Below are 21,257 nucleotides of genomic sequence, written 5' to 3'. Positions count from 1 at the left end.
ATAGCAACATTCCCAGAGGTAGTCAACGGAAGGGAATTGTGGCTTGGTGGCGGTGGACCATATTGCATCCAGGAACCGCCCTGGGTTCGATCCCAGTACTTCCAGATAAAAGGATCAGTTAGCAGGAGATGGGGAGATCTCTTAGGTGGAGAACCTTGATGGACCAACAGGGAGGACCTGCAGCCCAAGCCCCTGGAGGCCATGAAAGCCCCTGGCTCATGCGGGGGAGGGGGTGTGGAAGAGGAGGAAGCAAACGGGGAGAAAGGCGGAATTGATGCAGTGATGGAAGTGGAGGGAGGTGACCAAGTCAAAGCTCTGGCTGGTTTGTTCCTCCTCAGGAACTTGCTGAGAGGGGACTGGGAAGAAAGAAAAGGACAGCTTGCCCAGCTTGGCTCCAGATAATTAACTGAAACCGCAGCTACTTCATTTGCTGCTTGTTCTGTGTTTTTCTAATCTCTGGGATTCCAAGGCTAAAGTTCTTTAACATCTCTCACCCAGGGAAATGTATGGAGTCTGATAAAGACCAAAGAACCTTTCCAGGGCATCCTTTTCCAGTGGAAGAGTCAGTAACACTTTTGGGCCGAGAATCGCAAACAGAAATCATGGTTCTCTTCCAAGGCAATCACAGAATCCTCGCTCCGTCGCACAAATGGAAAGGCGATTGTTGAGAGAGGATGTCTCAGAGGCAGAGCCTTGCTGCCTGGTTAATTCTGGGAGCTGAAGTCCACACATCTTAAAGTCGCCAAGATTGAGAAACACTGACATAAAGTTTAGCTTCAGATGAAAACCTGGCATACGAGCAAGTTCACAAGGGATGGAAACACAACAGGAGAAGTCCTGTGGGTCAGGAGAGGGTCAGTCTGATTTGCAAAGGGAGGCCAACACCACAACAAAACGTCTGGAAATCATGTTTAACGGCAAGGCAAACTTATATGCAACCATAAGCAAGACTCAGCCTGGGATTACCCTGTGGGTTCTGGTTTCTTTACCCGTTCTTGTGAGGTCTGGTAGCGGAGATGAAGTGCGGTGGGATCCCAGTCGACGGCGAGGTTTGCGTTCCCCATCAGAGCGCTTTCTTCCGTGCAATCAATTTTACAGCCATAGCAAAATCTAAAAAGGAGGCAGAGGTGGAGATGAGGAGAGGGGAGGGGAGGGGGGAAGGGGAGGAGAGGAAGAGAGGAAGGGAAAGGGGAGGGGAGACCCTGCCCACTGAGGCAGGCATCATTCTGCCACAGAGTAGAGCCACATCAGAAGGCTGTTGTGATGGCACGTGAGGGCGATCTTGGGGAACAGAGGGAAGAGATGCTGCCCAGGGAACGATGAGATAAAAGAAAAGGAAGCCCACCAGAGGGTGACGGTCTAAAGAAGAAGCTTCAGAAGGACCACCCTGACTACTCAGGCAGCAAACAGGGAGGGCAGGAGATTTGTACTTTCAGACTTGCAAGTTTGTTAATGTAGCCTTACAATAAAGTAGAACTAGCTCATCTGGTCATGTTTCCTGTCTGGCCTAGCTGACATCACTCTTGCAAGTCTGAAAGGACAAATCTCCCACCCTCCCTATTTATCGCTTGAGTGGCCAGGGCGGGTCTTTCTGAAGTTGCTTCTTTAGACCGCTGCCCTCTCATGGACTCCCTTTCCTTTTATCTGATCGCTCCCCAGGCAGCACCTCTTCCCTCTGTTCCCCACATTCCACCACAGCTGTGGAATGTGGCCGTCGGAAGATGACGGGAGCCCAATGGCTCCTGGCAGAGCAGCCAAGTTTTACCCCTCCCCAAAACTGCCCTCGCAAAGGCAGAGGGGGCCAAAGACTGAGGGCAAGAGAGGGGAGAAGCTGAGAAACTTCGGGCAGCTCACCTGTACCAGGGGCACCAGGCGCAGGAGTTGCCGTCTTTCTGAACCACTCGAAGGGTGAAGGGGTACTGATATCCCAAACTGTCATCACTAAAGAAGACACACAAACACACACGTTATTTCTAATGTGTAGAAGACTCTAAGGATTTTATTTCTGTTGCTGCTCAGTGATCTTTTAAGCCCATGTGGGAAACATAAAGGGGGCAGATCGTTTTTGATTTAGCCCCGTTTGGTTGGGGTGAAGTCCCCAACAGATTATCCACCCAGCCCTGCAGACCTGTTCAATGCCACAATAATAACCCAAAGTGATTGATCTACATCTTTTTCTTGTGTGATTTTTATAGCATTCCTATTACAGCAAAAGGTCTTGGCAGATGGTTGGCCCTGTATCCAATGCTCCCTTAGATGGATGCAAACCAAGATGTTGCCAACTTTCTTTTTCTGCCAAGAGAGCCCATTAATAAAGTATACCACAAGCTACGTTTTGTCCCGGATTGCCTGAACTATTTAATTATCATATATCATTTACTCTTCTCCCATTTTTTATATTCCTTGTATCTTTTTGAATTGAAATAGCTGATTGAAGTGTAACAGAGGCATCCCTTGATTAGTGAAAAGTTCCTTCTCTCTCACCCACTCGGAGATCTTATCCTATGTTAAATAAAGATTGAGAATGTCTAACCAGCCCAAAGTCATCTACTGAGCTTCAAGACTGAGAATTTGGATTTGTCAGCTGAAGGCCAAAACTCCAGCAAGCCATATGAGCTCTTCTTGTCACATAGGCAGCTTGGCTTACTTTTCTGAGATGCTCAAACATCCTGCCCTGCAGCCATATTAGTGGATCAGCAGTTCCTCACCCAGCACGGGACTCACCAATCCTGAGCATGGTTACTTGCTTCCTGGGGAGGGAGGGGACTTGCAAGCCGAGAAACCTGAATCCAGACAGCATCGTACAAGTCTTTCTTCCGTGTGTGAACTGTGCAGGGAACGATCAGGGGCATCCCAAAGAGGCTTGGCCGGTTCTTTTGAGACGAGAGGAAGTACATTTCGGCCCGCATCTGCACTCCATGGGAAAATTTTAAAAATCCACATGTATTTTAAAAGTTAGGGACAATTCATAGGCTTTTCTTTTCTACAACGATCAGGCTGTTTTTAAACTGGCGTCCAAAAACCAGGGACAACAAAATGCTACAGAAACAGCACAACTGGGGCTAAATTTGATTCTTGCATACCACCCAGAGTCATTTTCTGTGCGATGGGTGGTCAAATAAATAAATAAATAAATAAAAACCCAGGCTCCAAGGTCCAAAAACAAGTTGCTCAACAGTAGAGATGTCAGATCCAAAGCAAGCAACGTTGGAGAGGACGTTACATATGAAGCTGTCCTTCTGGGAACACCAAAATGCACGGAATAAAGCCAATTAAACCGTCTCTCTCTCATGGTACGGCTCGGGAAGGTCAGTGACCCGAGGCCATGAAAAGCTGCTGACCATACCAGAGAATATTGATGTGAATCTGCCTACCCTTTATGACCTGGAAAGAATGGCTCCCTCCGAGAACAGGCCCTTTGGCCATGTCATCTGCAGGGATCCTGGCATCAGGCCTTCTCAGTCATTGGTCCCTTCTCTGGATCAGCCCCCCCCCCAAAAAAATCCAGGATGGGCCCCAACCCTGAGCTTTTCATAAAGCAATTAAGACCTAGTAGTTTCAAAGGGCCTTTTGGGGACAAAAGGGCTGTATTTGTTCCGTCTTGCGGGGTAGATATTTTATTTATTTATTATTTATTCAAATTTAATTACCGCCCATCTCCCCCAAAAGAGGGACTCTGGGCGGTCTACAATAAAATCAAACTCCAATCATTTATACAGGTATTGATCCTTATATTGTTTTTCAACAGTGATTTTTAAATGTTATTGTATGCTAGCTTGAGTTGTTTCCAATTAGCTGGCTTTACAAAGTGAGAGAGAAAGAGGAGGAAGGAGAGGGAGAAGAAGTAGTCATCATCATCATGGCTGCTCCTCAGTGTCTAGACCAGTGTTTCTCAACCTTGGCGACTTTAAGATGTGTGGACTTCAACTCCCTTCTGGGAGTTGAAGTCCACACATCTTAAAGTCGTCAAGGTTGAGAAACACTGGTCTAGATTCATATTGTTATCCATATTGTGGTTGTTATATACAGCTTCTAATCTCTTTGGAAATCTGTGAATCAGTCAGGAATTAAATAACTCGGTCTTTAGGGCTTCAAGTGAGGCTCTCCCTTTGCTAAAGGTAAAGGTAAAGGTTTCCCTTGACATTAAGTCCAGTCGTGTCCGACTCTAGCGGGCGGTGCTCATCTCCGTTTCAAAGCCGAAGAGCCGGCGTTTGTCCGAAGACACTTCTATGGTCATGTGGTTGGCATGACTAAACGGAACGCTGTTACCTGCCCACCGAAGCAGTGCCTATTAATTGACTCACATTTGCATGTTTTCGAACTGCTAGGTTGGCAGTTCTCCTTTGCTAGCTGTGGTTAAAAAAAAGGGGGGGGGGCTGGACAGCCATCTGTTAGAGACACTTTAATTTGGATTCCTGCTCTGAACAGGGCTGATGCTCTAAATAGCTCCTTCCAAGTCTATGATCCTGTGAAAAGCTGCATTGGCATCTAGGTTGAGCATCCGAAAATGTGGTGATATCTAGGCTACCCCACACTTTCCACAAAGGAAAAATATGCAGTGCAGCGGAGATTTCCAAAATCCCTACGAGAAGGTTTGGGGGAGTAAGCTTCAGCTTCAGCCATGCTGTGCTTCCCCCACTCCCAAGGATAACCCCTATCCCCAACTTCACGTGCTCCCTTTGGGCATTCTGGAGATACAGGTTAGATTAAACAAATAGTGTCTTGTTACAACAGCACCCTTTCTCAGCCTACAAGAATGTCCTTGCTCAAACAGGTCACAAGGCCAACTAATCCATGGATCAGTTTTTACTGTTTGCCCAAGAGGTCTGGAAATGAAGGATCTCAACCGCTTTATACAAAGTCACTCAGTCAGCTGTGACCACAACCGGAGGTCCTTCATTGGATATTCCTGCCTTCAGTGACAAGGGAGGTGGCTATCAGGCAGAGGGACCTTTTTGAGGTCCCCCAATAGATCCACAAGCAAATGGCCCCAGGTGGAAACTCCAGCATGGGTACAGTTCATGTCTGAAGCCCAGATATGCTTTCCAAATAGCTGATGGTCTTCTCCAAGTTTTGGCTACAGCTACTTCATCTGAAACAGACAAGGCATCTCACTGGTTTTAGCAGTGCCTTCTCTCCACTAACCATTTTCCTGTGGACTGCAATGATGTAGCCTATGAAGGGGCTGTCGGAAGGCGAGGTCACATGGCCATTCATCATGACACCATTCTCCATCCTGCAGGGCACCATTGTGTTTGGCATTCCATTTGGGATCAAGGTTGACCGTGGAAGGTCACCATTCATCAGACAGTTGATCATCCCATTAGTCGACTGTCCATGGTAAAAATCTGAACTCAAGCACAAAGAGACTGTCATGGAAATAGGTCTTGGTATGAAGCCCTCTGCTTAAGGATCCTTCCTGATCACTAGCTGGGCAAAATCTCTAGCCGCTTCATAAAAAGGAGATCCATTTTCTTTACTATACCATAAAAATAAATGAAAAAGAGAACACAACTAACTTACTCTTCCTCACTTACTGTCCACATCTGCCTACATTCTATGCTGGATTTCTCCAGTTTCTGCAATAAGAACAGTTGGATTCTGCAACAAGTACTTGTTCAACAAATTTGCAAGATTCCTCATTCATTAACTGTCTCTTGATTTCGCCAGTCCCGAGAAGGCTAAAATACTGGATCTCAGTGCTTGCATCTGGGTCTACCAGATGAGACTGGAGAGGCAGAAGAGGAATAATATGATCAAGTGCTACCATTGCATGGACAGAAACAAGACCAGCTCTATCTCTTGTTCATTTCTTCCCAAAAAAGGGAAAGGGAAAGGGGAAGGGGAGAGAAAGAAGGGAGGATGAAGGGAAGAGAGGAAGGAAGGAAGGAAGGAAGGAAGGAAGGAAGGAAGGAAGGAAGGAAGGAAGGAAGGAGGGAGGGAGGGAGGGAGGGAGGGAAGGGGAAGGGTTGGTTCTCTCTGTCAGGGCCACTGGCTGAGACAAACAAGAAGAGGACATCTAAGTGTAGGAATTTTTTTATGTCAATCAATTCCCATCATTCCTGCATTTTATTCTGTATTAAGCACTTCCACAGTGCTCACTTTCACCCTAAATGCTAAGCAACAGTAACACACTGCCAGTTTGTCAGACAAAACTCCCAGCTGTGGGGTGGGGTGGGGTGGGGTGGGGGAGATCAAGGAATTTCCTTCTACCTGTTTGCAAGGGACTTGAAGAAGCTGAAGTGGGGGATCCAGGAATTGGTATCTCGAACGCACACAAAGAAGCAGTCGTTGAGTGCCGGACTTTTTGGTTGTCTTGCGGAAAGTTCTTTTGAAAGCGGGGGGGGGGAGAGAAAACAATGGCAGCAACAAAAGAGATTAAGGCCAGGAGCAATTAATAATTAAGACTACACTTCGGAGAGCTGTATAGGAAGCCAAGGTATTCTGTGCCCCAATGAACAGCAAAAGCGAATGCTTCTCAAAAGGTTTTTGAAACCCAGGGGAGAATTGAAAGCTGTTTTCAAAAGAGCAGAAGCAGCTGAAGAGAGAATTACAAAGACAGGGGAGGAGATTTGACTCAGGCGCATCTGTTGTCTCGACAGGAGATAATGTAATGAGCTCCCTTAACACTTCCTCTTTGCCGTAGCCTGTAAGATCTAAAGGTAGGATGGGCACATACAGGGAAACTTCTCTCTATAAAGTCAAGCTTTATTCTCTGAATTTCCTCTTAATTGCAGGACAGTGAAATCCTGTCATTTTGTTCTCTACGTGTTGTTAATGAAGGAGGGGTTCGTGGGCAGAGAAATTTTAAAACGGGGTTGTCTTGGATGCTGCCCCCAAGAGCCTCTTACAAAGTGCTACTGAAATTGAAATTTTAACATAAAGTTAAAATTGCATAAAATGAATTGTAGGTTTTGTGAAGTAACATGTTTCTTGGAATGTGGCCTTTGGCCTGCCTTCAAACGCCAAATGTGGGGTTGCCTTGGGCTGAAAAGGGTTCTCTAAAATGTGTGTTTATGTTGTTTTATTCATCTCTCTAACTTTAAAACCAAGAACAATTCTTTGCGCTACAAAAAAATTCTGGAAATACAGAAGCCAATACAGTTCTAAGATTAAAACAATTACCTGTCAACTTAAAAGATCACCACAAAGGAACCAACAAATAAAATAGTAACACACAATTAAAAAGAAAAGAAAATCAACAAAAGAGACTAACAACAATAGCAGCAGCAAACCACCCCCGTCACTGCCCTGAAAGATTGACGCTCTTCCCCAAACTGATGCTCTCCAGATAGTTTAGGTTTCAGTGCCTGTAATCCACAGCCACTATCACCAAAGTTCATTCTGGCTGGGTATTTTGGAAGCTGAAGTTAACCTCATCTGGAGGACATCAAATTGTGGAAGGCTGATCTGGGAGAAGAGATTTCCTTTGTTGGGGTGGCATCTCAGTCCTGTTTCTCTTCACCACTGGCCTTTCTTCTGATGGTGGAAGTACTGAAAGCCTGGCCTCATTAAATGACCTCAGGAAGGTCCAACCGGGAAAATGGTAGTTGGACTTCACATGGAAGTTCTTTCCAGCCAACAAAAGATGGATCCAACAGGAAAGAACCCCACCTCTTTGAAGCCTAAGCTAAATACATCCAACTGTCCTGTGGAGGAAACCCCTCCCTTCCGTCCCAAGGCCATGGGGAAGCAGAATAATGCCATATATTTAGCAAACACTGAGTATTTAATCATTTGGCCTTTGGTTGCTTGAATTGTCTCTGAATCTATCTGCTTCTTGTAGATGTATTGTCAGACCCATTGTTTGGTGACTTACTTTGCAGTAAGCCCAACTACTCTTCTGGGTCACTGAAGATGAAGCTGATGGGAAAGGAAAATACTACAGCAGGATTAAAGCACCCTCTGTAGCACCACATGCCTGAAGGCTTTATCTGCAGGGGCACCCTGGTCTATCGTATATGCTTAATGACCACCAGTGGTGGCTGCCCTCCCAGATGTCCTAGCAGTAGTCCTTCTGTTAGAGTTTTGGATGAGGCCAACTCATTCCCACAACCAAGCCAGCTATGATGCCAAAGGGAAGCTGTTTCTCCTTGGCTGAATTGCCAGAGCAACACATTCCCAGGTCCACCTGCTGATGGAACATGTCACTCGTTTTCGAAGGTTTCCTGTTTTGTAGGAGACAAATCCATTTTCAGTCCCCCGTCTCTCTATATAGGGGCTGTGTCTCTTCGGTTCCCTTGGGATTTCATTGGAACTTATCATTTGACCAGGGGTGGTCAACTTCTTGTAGAAAAACAAATTACAGAAGCGTCATTACCTTTATGTTTGAACTGTGGACTTCTGCAAGGAGGATCTGATCTGGCTTCAGGGCACAGAGTTCGCTCAGGTGCTTCTTCAAGTCAGAGTACTTCTCGTCCATATTCAGCCTGAGTCCATATCGGACAGGAGTCGTGCCATCTAGCTTAGTTACTTGAAGAACAAAAGAAAGAGAAACATAGGGAGGGAGAAAGCGTGTGTACTTTTAAAAGCTTTTAACTTTTTAAAAAGTTAACTTTTAACATTTCAAAAGTACTTAAAGGACACCGAAAATAGAGCCTACAGGTAGTTCTCACTCAACAACTATTCGTTTAGTGACAGTTCAGACTTATGATGGTGCTGGAAAAACTGACTTACAACCAGTCCTCACACTTACGACCATCGCAGCATCCCCCCCCACTTTGCGTGATCACGATTTGGGTGCTTGGCAACCAGTTCACATTTATGTGTGTCACAGCATCCCGTGGTCACGTGATCGCCATTTTCAACCTTCCCAGCCAGCTTCTGGCAAGCAGAATCAATGGGGAACCGCATGATTTGCTGAATGACCACAAATGACCACCACAAAAAAAAAAGGTTGTAAAATCAGGTCAGATTTGCTTAATGACCACTTTGCTTAGCAACCAAAATTCCAGTCCCAATTGGGGTCATTAAGTGAGGACTACCTGTATTTTTTTTCCCCAACAACCACATAAAGGAGAGCAATTCAGATTCCTTACTAACCTATTATTTCTATGTGCATGTAACTGTCCATTGGAAGAGGCAATGATAAAAAATTAAAAGGATCAAAGCGAACGCTGATGTGTCCACAGGTCTTGCATTTCACCTGGGACCTCAGCTGCCCGTGGAACAGGTCGACCACAATTGAGCGGTTCCTCCTCAAATGATTCTCCCAGGCCTGAAACAAAAGGAAAATGAAATGAAGTAAAATCAAACCTTTGCAGAAAACTGGCTGACCCAAACAAAAAGGTGCACCTGAAAACTTTAGAACAGGGTTTCTCAACCTTATCAACTTTAAGATGTGTGGACTTAAACTCCCAGAATTCCCCAGCCAGCCAGCAAGGGAATTCTGGGAGTTGAAGTCCACACATCTTGAAGTTGCTAAAGTTGAGAAACACTGCTTTAGAAGATAGCTGGGTGAGATTTAGTGCTATCAGATGGAAGAAAATTCACTTCCTTTGGAAAATATGTTCTCAGTAAGAGGGCCATCATTTAGGCTTAGTTTGGTTTACTTCAGATTGCAGAGGGATGGTCAAATGATGGAAAGTACAGATGGGAAATAATGAGGGCTATTATTACACACACACCCATCCCTACTGGTAGAAAACCAGCATGTCAGCAAGAAAGTGAAGTTAGAACATTTTGTTACAGGCTTATCTTTAGGTGCAAAGTTTTGAACCTGCCCCCCCCCCAAACCCTCTACTGTATGATTCCCCCCTTCCCCAAGGGCTGGCTCGAATGATAAAGCTAGGCACCGGCTCACTCATAACAAGTTCATGCCCCGTAACTGTTACGGAGCTCTGAGGAGCCACAGACCGTCACAAAGGAGACTTTCATTTGTCCAAGGCCTTCTTTAGGACAAGACCCATTTCTACCAGCCTACAATGGTTGCTGCACCAAATCTTAGCTAGCTTGGGGGTTCCAAAGACAGGGCTCTGTTGTGTGATGGGGCAACTTCCTGAAGCCCAGAGCCACAAATGAGTCCCCCATCTTGGTACACAGTTGGCATCATACAGAAAGCCAACCTGCCCCTGCCACTCTGCCCTATACCAAGTGAACTCTCTGCTCCTTTTCAGCACCCCCTAGTCAATTAAAGGGACTTGACTTGCTGTAGACCCACAAACAACAGGAATGGTGCTATTTAAATGGCACGTCCCAGCCAAATGTTGTTCATACTTCAAGGGATCTTCCTCTGGACTACCATTATCTGCAGGCAATCCAGCCCTGGGTTGACGGGGGTTGTTGTCTCAAGTGACAGCTAGCTACTGGTTGACCATGACAGCTTGGGGAAAGACGTTCCTCGGGGGAATTCTTTCTTTGAAAGAATGGCGGCTTCAAGAGAATTCCTCAACATGGTGCAGAAACAGAACATGAATTCGAGGTCAGGGAGAGCCATGCATCGTCCCAAAGTCACACACCTCCGCCGCTACCTCCCAATCCGGCCGGCCATCGCTGTCCTTCAGCTCAACGTAAGGCTTATCATGAACTCGGTTCAGGTCCTCGTGCAGCCCATCCAGGAGAAAAGCTAAGAGCTCCTGAGAGTCTTGCTGTTGGAAGCCATTAAACCTTGGAGCATATTTAGCTATAGTCCACTGTAACAAAGCACAGTTGACCCAAAGGGGGTTACAAACAGTGAGTGAGCTCCCACACTGGCTGGGTGACTGTGCACGCAAACCCAAGGCGCTGTCCTTGGCTTGACATTATGTGTGACACCAGCCACCTGTGGCTTGTTCTACCAGCCACGTCTAAAAGCAACCATGGTTTACCGCCACGTGTGAATGCCGTGACACAATCAGTGGAATGACTTCAGGTGGCCGTTACCATGTCTGTATGCTCCCCACACCCACTACAGTAAAAGCCCCGTGCTGTCTCTGGGAAACCAGCATTTCAGGAAAGTAGGTTCTATAGTCCAGATTCCACCCTGGGTGCTAATTATTCTTCCCTGTTCCTTGAGTCCATGAGAAACAAACATAACATTTATTTAACTTAATTCAATTCAATTCAAATTTAATTTAAAAAAAGGTGGGGTAAAAATGTAATAATACAATATAATGTCATCTAGGAAGGTTTCTCCCATATACCTCCCAGGAAATGGACTTTTGAAATTGACTGGAAATTCCATTATAGCCTGACTAACTTTCAGGACCATATACATCAAGCAAAATCGGATTTTTCTAAAATTCCCCTTTTCATAATGAAGCTGCAAAGAAGTAAGAAACATCATGGGTGCTTACCCTCAACTTGAGAGGAGCAATGTTCTTTTGGGTTCCGCTCCACAGCTCTTGAATCAAGTCCCCGTAGCATTTAGCCATATGCCCCTTCATTCCGATTGGATTTGTCCTGGAATTTAGTACAGAATTCATTCTGTCAATTAAGAGCTCTGCTGCTTAGGAGTGAGGTGATGGGATTTGGAGTGTATGACCTCAGATGACAGAAGGGTCCATTAAAGAGCTCCCTGAATGTAGACAGGACAAAGGCTCTATTAGATCTTCTCTGCCACCAATATGCTAGCTGTCTACATGCAGGGATAAGATTTCTTTATGCTCAAGTGATTTGGCAGCATCTCAGGCAGAGAACCTGCCATCCTCAGAAAAACAATGGCAAGCAGTAATGGCGTTATTATTGCTTGCCATAGTAACAGGAAGTCAGCAGCAAACAAGAGAGACGCTTTCTATCTCCAACGTATTCATTCGCAGCATCTGGATCACTTTACAATAAGCACGCACACACAGAAGCACCTTCCCAACCGTTTCTCTCTCTGTACTTCAGTTCCTTGCACGGATGAGTCACGAGTGAGAACTACCTGTTAAGCTCATACAGGTGATGGCCCGAGATGAAATACTGGGTGAGAGGCTGTGTGTTGCTGACACACTGGATGCTCGAATTCATGAAGCACGTGTTTCCCAAGTTGCTCAAGCCCGTGGCCCCTTTTTCCGTGGGAACTGGAAGGAATGAAGAAATCACGGAAATGCAACAGTTTGTTAAGCTATGCGACACACACGTACAGAGAAAAAGGGAGAAGGCAGTGACAGATTTATGGGGGGGGGGGTTATTATTTATTTTATTTACACACCACCCATCTCACTATAAAAGTGATTCTGGGTAGCTTATAAATACAAGTGTCTTGATCACCTGTCGTGGGAAATTAAAGTGGTAGCCCCCAAAAGCATTTTAATTTCCCACAATGCATTAAGAGTGCTGGGAAACGGAAACAGTGCCCAGCGCTAGAAAACCTTTTTCAGACAGGAGCAAGCTTGGCAGGCTTCAGTTAGAAGCCCTGCTGGGTGCTAGCATCGACCTAAGGCTGAAGGGCACCTTCATGTCAGTGTACCCCCCCTGCCTTGGGTGGAAAGATGCAAATGGCTTGCAGCAACCATCATCTGCACAACTCCTACCCACGTGCATGCGGATGGGCAACTTAGCACAGGAATAGATGTCTGCAGGCTTTGGAACACACACAATCTCCCGGCACTCTCCTTCCCTGGAAAAGCTAAAACGTTCAGACTTTTTTCTTTCTTTCTGAAATGCTTGGGAAAGAATAGTGGATAAGGGGCAAAGAAGATTACCCACCCTTGATTTAGGGGCACAGTCTGTCTATGTTAGATAGGCCATGTTTAATCCTGCTCACACAAATTCCTATTTGCTCATCTGCAGGTAGGTGCAGTGATTTCTTTTTTAAAAGAACCTATGGAACTGGAGAAAGGGATGAGCAGGGCAGGAATTGCAGCAGGCCACTGTTTTTCACTTTATAGACATAATTCCCATCAGTTATATCTAGTTTATTAAAAGAGCTGCATTGTTGCCCAAACCCATCCTCCAGGGGTGAAAATGTACATTCTTAACCTGAAGTGTACAACACAACCCTCAAGTTACAATATGGACTTCATGCTGTGGGAGAGGATGCTATCCAGGTACAATCCCATTGGCAGAACAAGAGAGAAAGAAATCATAGCAAGGTTAGGTACGTACTACCAGCACTGTGCCGGCTTCAAAAAAACATTTGGAAAAAGTGTTCTGAAGTGTATTCTTTAAACCATCCCAATGTTTTTCAGGCTTCCATGCCAGCCTGGAAAAAGACGCCACAACTTTAGGGGTCCACTCAGGGCAACTCTTAAACTCTTCTTTCAGAAGCCTGCAAAAATTTAGGCTGCTTTAAATGAGAGGTGCCACGCTTGCACAAAACATTTGCCCTGAATCATTTTCAAGACAGGCAACAGCTCGACACGTTAAGTCAGGCTTCCTCCACCAGGATTCTGTGGCACCCTCGGGTTCCGCAAGAGGTCACTAGGGGTTCCCTGGGAGATCACAAGTTATTTTAAAAAAATCATTTCAAATTCGGGCAACTTCACATGGAAGAGGTAAGTTTCATTCTTTATGTTTAGCTTAAGAACACTGTTAATGCATACAGTATAGACAGGCCAACATATGAAACGAATATAATTATTTTGTAACTTCTGGCCTATATCTGAGCCTGAATGTGCAGGGGTTCCCTGAGGCCTGAAAAATATGTCAAGGGTTCCTCCAGGGTCAAAAGGTTGAGAAAGGGTGCGCTAAGTCCTCCCAAACCTGATAGAAAGAAATGAAAGGGAGCTTTCAAAACAGTGTGCTATTATTTGCAGTCAGAATTAATCCAGTTTGATCCACCAGCTCGGGACTCCCAACAGCTCATTCTATTCATGCGTCAACCAATAATTTACTTCTGGAGGGGCAGGGAGTAAGAAAAAAAGCCAAGCACTTACCTTTATGCCTGTCAATTTTACTGCTGTTTGCTATAAAAGACATCTCTTCTGGCCAGCTCATGTCTTTATTCCGAACTGCAACAACAGAGATCAAAGCTTAGCTGGCACCAGCTTCACTGCATTTAGAATGCAGCTGACTCAATAATATGAGATTGAAAGGCCAACTTCTTTGCAAAGACAGAAGAATCTTTATAGTTATGAAAACCACAATATGGTCTGAATCCAGAGAGCCGTCAATTAGGGGTGCTGCCATAAAAGATCCAAACGAAATGAATCGTCCTCGGCCCGTAAAGAAATCCTCAAACGTTCAGGGGTGAGGAATTTCTGAACAAAAACTCTGTTTTCATTTATTGTGCATCAGATTTTGCCCCCAGCTCTCTGGAAAGGTTGCAACATATTAAAAATATAGAATGAACATCCAATGATAAATGAACAGGGAAAAAATAACAATAGGGGGGAAAAGAAGAATACTTAAGTTAATTCACCAAGCCTCTCCTCTAAGGCTCAAATTAAACTTTTACAAGCTTTTTTGTGGTGGTCATTAAGTGAATCACCACAGGCATTAAGTGAACCATGTGGTTGTTAAGTGAATCATGTGGTTCCCCGTTGATTTTGCTTGCCAGAAGCTGGCCGGGAAGGTCAAAAATGGCGATCACGTGACCACGGGACACTGCATTGGTCATAAATGCAAACTGGTTTCCAAGCACCCAAACCATGATCAGGTGACCGTGGGAACACAGCAATAGCCCTAAGTGTGAGGACAGGTCATAAGTCAGTTTTTCCAGCACTGTTGTAAGTCTGAACCATCACTAAACAAATTGTTGTTAAGTGAGGACTGCCTGTATTGGAAACCCTCCCTATTGGCAATGTAAGACAGATCAGGCATGGACAGCTTAAAAATGGATAATCACTTTACAGGCTGAATTTATGTACGCTAAATGTCTCTGTGTGTATGGTGTGTGTGTATCCAGAGTCACTGACCCTACTAAGAGATTACACAAACACACATACTTATTTGGTAGCTTAATATTTAATACAGAAGCATCTCAGTCTTATACAGCGTTATAATCTAGTTAGTTTTACTATTTATATTTCTTAGTATCTTACTGTTGTCTTACAGTGAATTTCATCCCTAGTGATTGTAGAAAATATCTGAGTTTTTTGATCTGTACTATATGTATATGCAACTGTATATGTATACACACACACACACACATGTGCTGATTGCCATGCAATGCAAGTGGTGTGTATGTACATAATGCATTAACTTTACTAAAATGGAGTAATAGAAAAACGCGTAAGATACAATAAAACACACAGAATAACTTCTAAAAAGAATGGCAGCTGTCTGAAGAAAGTTATATTCTTCTTGAATTTCTGAAACATTTGTCTTTTAATTACAACAGGCCCATGTTTGACTGCCTCTCCATACCCAGGTATGGTTGAGGACACTGCCTCCATCAAGCGTCTGATAAACTGTCATTTAATTATGCTTTAAGGTGCCCTGAGACATCAACATTTAAACAAATGCTACTGGCCTAAAAAAAAGACGGTGGCTTTTAAAACACATGACGTAAAGTAACCCAGGATCTGATGACTAATTTTTAAATTAGCTGTCTGCTACATGCTTCGTTAACAGGTATGCTATAAACAGATTTCATCATCATCATGATCAAGAGAAATCCTGGGACCTTCTAGATGTCCTATGCAACACTACCCATATCACCTAATTTGCATGATCATTGGTATGGAATAATGGGAGTTGCAGTCCTAAATGGAATCTACTGTAGGTGTATTTCCTGCTTTAAATTCAAATATTTGGTGGCAGAAAGTCAGATCTCCCTCTAAATAAAATGTGACGTGCACAGCTAATCATGCTGCCATTTAGATCCATGGCTTAAAATAATTTGGGTCGCAGAATATAAGGTAAGAGCCACTGTATCTTTCTTTCTTTCTTTCTTATTTATTTAATTTATATCACCACCCATCTCCCCCAATCTTATACCTTCTATAATTAAGTGCTGTTCATCTTGAATGTTCAGGTATTCCAGCGTGTGATCTTCATCGTCCAGAAGAGTAAGGTAGTTCTGTGGAGAAAAAGCTGCTGGTGAATTTCCCTGTCCTTTGGAACAGCAAAACCTGATGACCAGAGAATGCTGACTGGGTTCCTTCCTTGTTAAATCAGACATTTCACTACAGGTAGTCTTCACTTAAAAACCACAATTGAGACTGGCATTTTGGTTGCTAAGCAAAGCAGTCATTAAGCAAATCTGACCCAATTTTACCACCTTTTTTGTGGTGGTGGTGGTGAAGCAAATCACTGTAGGCGTTAAATGGATCATGCAGTTCACCATTGATTTTGCTTGCCAGAAATGGCCGGTAAGGTCAAAAATGCCAACCACGAGACCATGGGACGCTGCAATGGTCATAAATGCCAAGTAGTTGCCATGTGCCCAAGTTGTGATCACATGACTGTGGGGACGCTGCAACAGTTTTAAGTGTGAGAACCAGTCATAAGTCGTTTTTTTCAGCATCATCCTAAGTCCAAACCATCACTAAACAAATGGTTGTTAAGTGAGGACTACCTGTAATCTACAGTTACGCTGTCCTAACACAGAGCCAGCATATGTATTTCCATGAGGCTTGGCATGTTCTGACCACTGGCAGATATGCTGGCTCTGCACATCCCAGCATTCCTAGGAGGCTGGCTCAGCATGTCTGAACTAAGCTGCAATCTAAGGATGAACGACTAATTTGGAAAGGTCTGGAACCCAGTGGTCCAAAGCCATTCCCACCATAATAGGCCTTGGACCCCACCATTCAGATCAGGCTTTTCAACTTCCAACCACTACACGTGGGCTGAGAGCCCACAGGTTTCTGATCCACGGGAACCCTCTGCGATTCCGCCATTACCTCGCTGTTGTACAGCCACAAGCGCATATCCTCCTCTTTCATCCGCAGCCTCTGTGACAGGTATTCGTGGATCTCCTTGATGGTCTGTGTGCGACTGAAGCAGCCGGTGTAAGCCAAGACCCTCTTCAAGGGAGCGCTGGGAGAAGGGACGTTCCCTAAGTTCACAAGCAGACACAAAGATGCATTGAGAGCCAAAAGGGAAACATACAGCTTTGCTCAAGAGTGCGCAAATCAATTTTCTCAGGCTGATCTGGACTTGCTGGTGTCTTAGGAGTTGTTCGGCTGGCCCTCTTCCTTACTTGTAACACAATCTGAAGCAAAAGCAGGCAGAAGAACCACAGAGACAGAATGGCTAAATGAACGCGCAGCCTTGTGCCCGAGTAAGCTTGCAGGCCTGCTGGAATCTCAAAACAGCCAAAATCGGGTAAGTGAAAACGCTGGGCTGGTGCCTCTTTGTCTGGGAAGGCCACTGCAGGTGGCAAAATGGGATCAAACCTTTCCAAGTAGCAAGGCAACAGGTGTGAAAGGGTCAGGCCTCTCCCTTTCTGGTCCTGCCCTGCCAGGGTTGATCCTATCAGGAGCCATTTCATAGAACTGCAGCAGAAGAAGAGGACGTATTGCGACCCTTCCTCTATCAGTCTGCCTTCCGCTGCCAGATGTTCTACCTGAACGATTTCTTGCAGCAGGATGTGGATTTCCCCTTAATTAAAACTAGCATTTTAAATGGTAGGCATTTCAGACACTCTAGCAGGAATTACATAATAGCTGCACAGTAATAATTCTTCATGTAGTTTTTGTTATTTAGATAGTCCTAGACTTATGACCATTCGTTTAGCAGCCGTTCAAAGTTATGACGGCACTGGAAAAAGTGACTTGCGATCGGTCCTCAGGTTTATGACCGTTGCAGCACTTGGTAATTGGCACGTATTTACGACGGTTGCAACGTCCTGGGGTCACGATTGCCATTTGCAACCTTCCGACAAGCAAAGTCAATGGGGGAAGCCGAATCTGCTTAATAACCACATGGTTCACTTAACAACCACAGCAAAAAAGGTCGCAAAATTGGGCATGACTCACTTAAGACCGCCTCGCTTAGTGATGAAAGTTCCAGTCCCAATTGTGGTCATAAATCGAGGACTACCTGTACAAGGCTTAATGGCTGTTTTCCAGGTTACAGGCCACATAGGTTATTGAGGCTCCATATTTTACTTGTAATCTTAAATCAGATTGTAATGTGCATTTCTTGACGCTATTTTTTTTTTTCATACTGTGCCTAGTTATACTGTAGTAAAACAACTGTTTGTTTTTGTTAGTAGTAGTAGTTAGATTTAAATCGTCCTTCTCCAGCAACACCCTAGTGGGGTAAACTGACCTGCTGCGACTTACTCAAAGTCATCCAGCAAGCTTCCATAGCTGAGCAAGGCCTTGAATCTGGACTTCCTTCACCCTACCCTAATCAATAGAGCACACTGCTCCCTTTTTTATTTCTTGTACTGTATATTATTTTTGTGTAATACCTTCCCCCCATAATGGAGAGTTCCCCACATTGGCAACTAAATTCAAACTCAGAAATCTAGAAACCAGCTGTCATTTAATACTCCCTAAAAAATATACGGGAGATGTTTGCCTTGAAGTCATCAGGTCCATTAGGTAAAAGACCGAAGGAAAACAAAAAATACTTACAAACTTCCTTCAGTTTTGAAACAGGAAATTACAAATTGTGAAATGGTTGATAGGTTAGTTTAAAAAAAAAAGTTTGGCCTGCAACCCAAGGCGTTTGTGATATCGGTACCTTTCCTTCCTGATGTTATTTTAGGTAACCGTTCATAGTTTTATCCCTCTCCTATTGAACAGGTACATTCCTACACACGGTTGCTATTTCAACGCTTTGAACAGATCCTTGCAGGTCTCAATCACAGCAACCGCACCGTGAACTGGCATCCACGGCTGCAGCCGTTGCCACTGAGAAACTCAGCCACAATGCAGCCCAGCACGCAGACGTGGCTGGCTGGTGCATCTTGCACGCTTCCCCCAAAAACATGGCATATATTTGACCCCCATTTCCGATTCTCTTCCTGCTCCGCAGGAGCTGCATTATTCACATCAGCAGTTCCTCGTGAGTGCATCACAGCCTTGGCAACACCCACCACGTTTAAGGATTTGGGACGGCGTGCTCAGTTTTCACTCTTTGCCATCCCTTCTCACCCAAATGTTCGTATCGGCACCATCACCTACTACAGATAACACCGATCGGTGATCACCTACAGGATTAAGTCCAGTTACGGTTCACCCTGGTGTAGGCTGAGTGAGAACATTTGGAGGAAGACAGCACGGACTCTCTCTGAGAGGGAAGGGAGCCCCCAGTCCTACCGTCAGCTTCCTTTGCTCCAACAGGCGCTAAGGGCACGTCTTTGATCCCCCAGGAGGCCAAATGCAGGCACCCTTCAAAGATTTTGACTTGGCAACACTGCAGCAGGGTGAGTTTACTGAAGCATTCTGTCTTAGTGCTTTCTTCTCCGGTATGTGCCAAAAAAAAGCCCCATCCAATGGAAAATATGCCTCCTCTTGCAATAACCAATACCATTAACTGAAATATCTAGCTTGATACAAACAAGGCCAGACCCTGACATATTTGCATGCAGGTTAATGAAGACAGCAAAATTTGAATTTTCAATTTCTTTGTAAGGCAGCAAGCGTCTCTCCCCTTTTCACACCCTTGTATTTTTCCATCTTCACCATCAAGCAAAGCATCCTCTCTCTCTGTATATAATCCAAAGCAATTTTTTTTCTGCAATCAAAAAGCGAGAGATTAAGACCAAGATTACAGCAAGAAAGCATATTGGGATGGAGGGTATGCTCAAGATCCATAGTTGATTTTACAGTTAGTGCAGAGCAGAACAAATGCCAAATCACGTTCAGGTACAGCTTATTATAAAAATCCTCTCTCTTCCAAATTAGTGAATTTGATGTGTTGAAGGCAAAGCAGCGCCTACCACAGAACGTTCAGTAAGATTTTTGACAGGCAGCTGGCTGGATTTTACTGTATTCAGATTAAGCCATGAGCCGCTGATTTTAACAGATCGGGGGGCTTCCCTCAGACCCCTTTTTACAGGTGGCAAAAGCAGTAAAAAAGCACCAAAAGTTGAAGATTTAGAATGAGCGTTTAAGCAAACTCTTTTTAAAGGTCAACACAGCATCCTGCTTTTCTTCCAAAGACCGGGCTTACACAGCTAACATCATTTTGAACATAGGAACCTCCCCAATAGCGATCATCAAGGCCAGCTGGTAAGCTCAGAGCCCTTGAAAAACAAATTTTTCCAAAATATGTTGAGCTTCTTATCAAAAGGACATGGAGCTCACCAGCTTTTCTCCCACCACAGGGAACACTGTTTCCAGTGGAGGAGAATCATGACAAGGAGCTGGCTTTTGCCACCATGTTTCTAAGAGGCTGGGAAGGAGGGCCATCTTTGGCCCCTTTTTTCCACAGGAGTGAGTCCTTCCTTGACTTGCCCTCCACAATAATCTTTTTAAAAAGGAGAAAAAGAATTGAAAAAGTAAATGTGAATGCTGAACCTCTGAACCAGCATGTTCAAAATTAGAGTTGCAAAAAGACAGCTCAACGTTGTATCTATTTATTTATTGAAATTTATGCACCACCCCTCTCACTATAAAAGTGACTCAAAATATTCTGATTTTGATGTTCTTTATACAGTAATAATAGCTCGCAACTGTCTAGAGAAAGCTTAGAAGTAAATCTATGGAGAATGGTTAAAACGTCCTGCACACTTCCCAGATATGAAGGTTAAATTAATCCAATTAGATCCAAGCTTTAAATATAAATTTAAATCACACCCAGTGGAAGCATGGGACTGAAATGGGGCCGGCATTTATCAGATTGAGATTGTGTTGATGTCAATGAACCTACATTGATTTAGTCTAAGTTCCAAAACATTGAAGAAAGGCAAAATCTCTGATGAGGAAAATGCTCTAAAAACAAAATGCCGGCTTTCCCAGGACGTGGAAGCCAATTACATTTTAAATTAAATACAGGTAGTCCTCGACTTATGACCACAATTGGGACCGGAACTTCCGTCACTAAAAGATGCAGTCGTTAGGCGAAACATCACATGACCACGTCACTTAGCAATGGCAATCCTGGCAGTTCCGGTTGCTGTCATTAAGTGAATGCCCCGGTCGTTAGGCGGGGCAACAGTGGGAAAGCCGGCAGGAAGCTGCAAGCCCCAGGCGCTGCCAGGTGGGGGAGGGAGCAAGGGTGTGTGTGGGGGTGCGTGGGAAGGCCAGTGAGGGTGCACGAGGGCCTCAGAACTGCTTGGATTTTCGGCCCCAGCGTCGAGAGGCTTCTGAAGCCATGCTCTCTGGCCACGAACATTCCTATTTCCTAAGGAAGTTTTGGAGGCGTTTGTGGAAAGAAAGTTGATGCAGAAAGGGGAAGGGCAGAGGAACCAGAGGACACCCAGGGGGCCTCTGCGGGCATACCCTCCTTATCCCCGGTGCCACGCCAGTCACCCCGGAACCTCCGCGCCAGATCGGGGACGGCACGTTCGC

The 21,257-nt window shown here is 44.8% G+C and overlaps 1 protein-coding gene across 3 annotated transcripts in view; it reads right to left on the bottom strand.

Annotated features, from left to right (window-relative positions):
• USP32 (ubiquitin specific peptidase 32) overlaps window positions 1–21,257 on the bottom strand; it is a 162,619-nt gene that overhangs the window by 14,279 nt on the left and 127,083 nt on the right. For all 3 annotated transcript variants that reach the window (XM_063296595.1, XM_063296601.1, XM_063296607.1), the window contains exons 17-29: window positions 16,692–16,846; window positions 15,784–15,865; window positions 13,779–13,853; window positions 11,843–11,981; window positions 11,274–11,379; window positions 10,458–10,631; window positions 9,043–9,217; window positions 8,321–8,472; window positions 6,214–6,328; window positions 5,146–5,348; window positions 2,725–2,909; window positions 1,855–1,941; window positions 990–1,110 (exon numbers count right to left, since the gene is read on the bottom strand). In XM_063296595.1, the coding sequence (XP_063152665.1) occupies window positions 990–1,110; window positions 1,855–1,941; window positions 2,725–2,909; window positions 5,146–5,348; window positions 6,214–6,328; window positions 8,321–8,472; window positions 9,043–9,217; window positions 10,458–10,631; window positions 11,274–11,379; window positions 11,843–11,981; window positions 13,779–13,853; window positions 15,784–15,865; window positions 16,692–16,846 (1,769 nt within the window). The remainder of the gene's footprint in view (window positions 1–989; window positions 1,111–1,854; window positions 1,942–2,724; window positions 2,910–5,145; window positions 5,349–6,213; window positions 6,329–8,320; window positions 8,473–9,042; window positions 9,218–10,457; window positions 10,632–11,273; window positions 11,380–11,842; window positions 11,982–13,778; window positions 13,854–15,783; window positions 15,866–16,691; window positions 16,847–21,257) is intronic.

Source organism: Candoia aspera, chromosome 1, assembly GCF_035149785.1.
Source record: "Candoia aspera isolate rCanAsp1 chromosome 1, rCanAsp1.hap2, whole genome shotgun sequence".
NCBI lineage: Eukaryota > Metazoa > Chordata > Lepidosauria > Squamata > Boidae > Candoia > Candoia aspera.
This window is presented reverse-complemented; position numbering and strand designations above follow the sequence as displayed.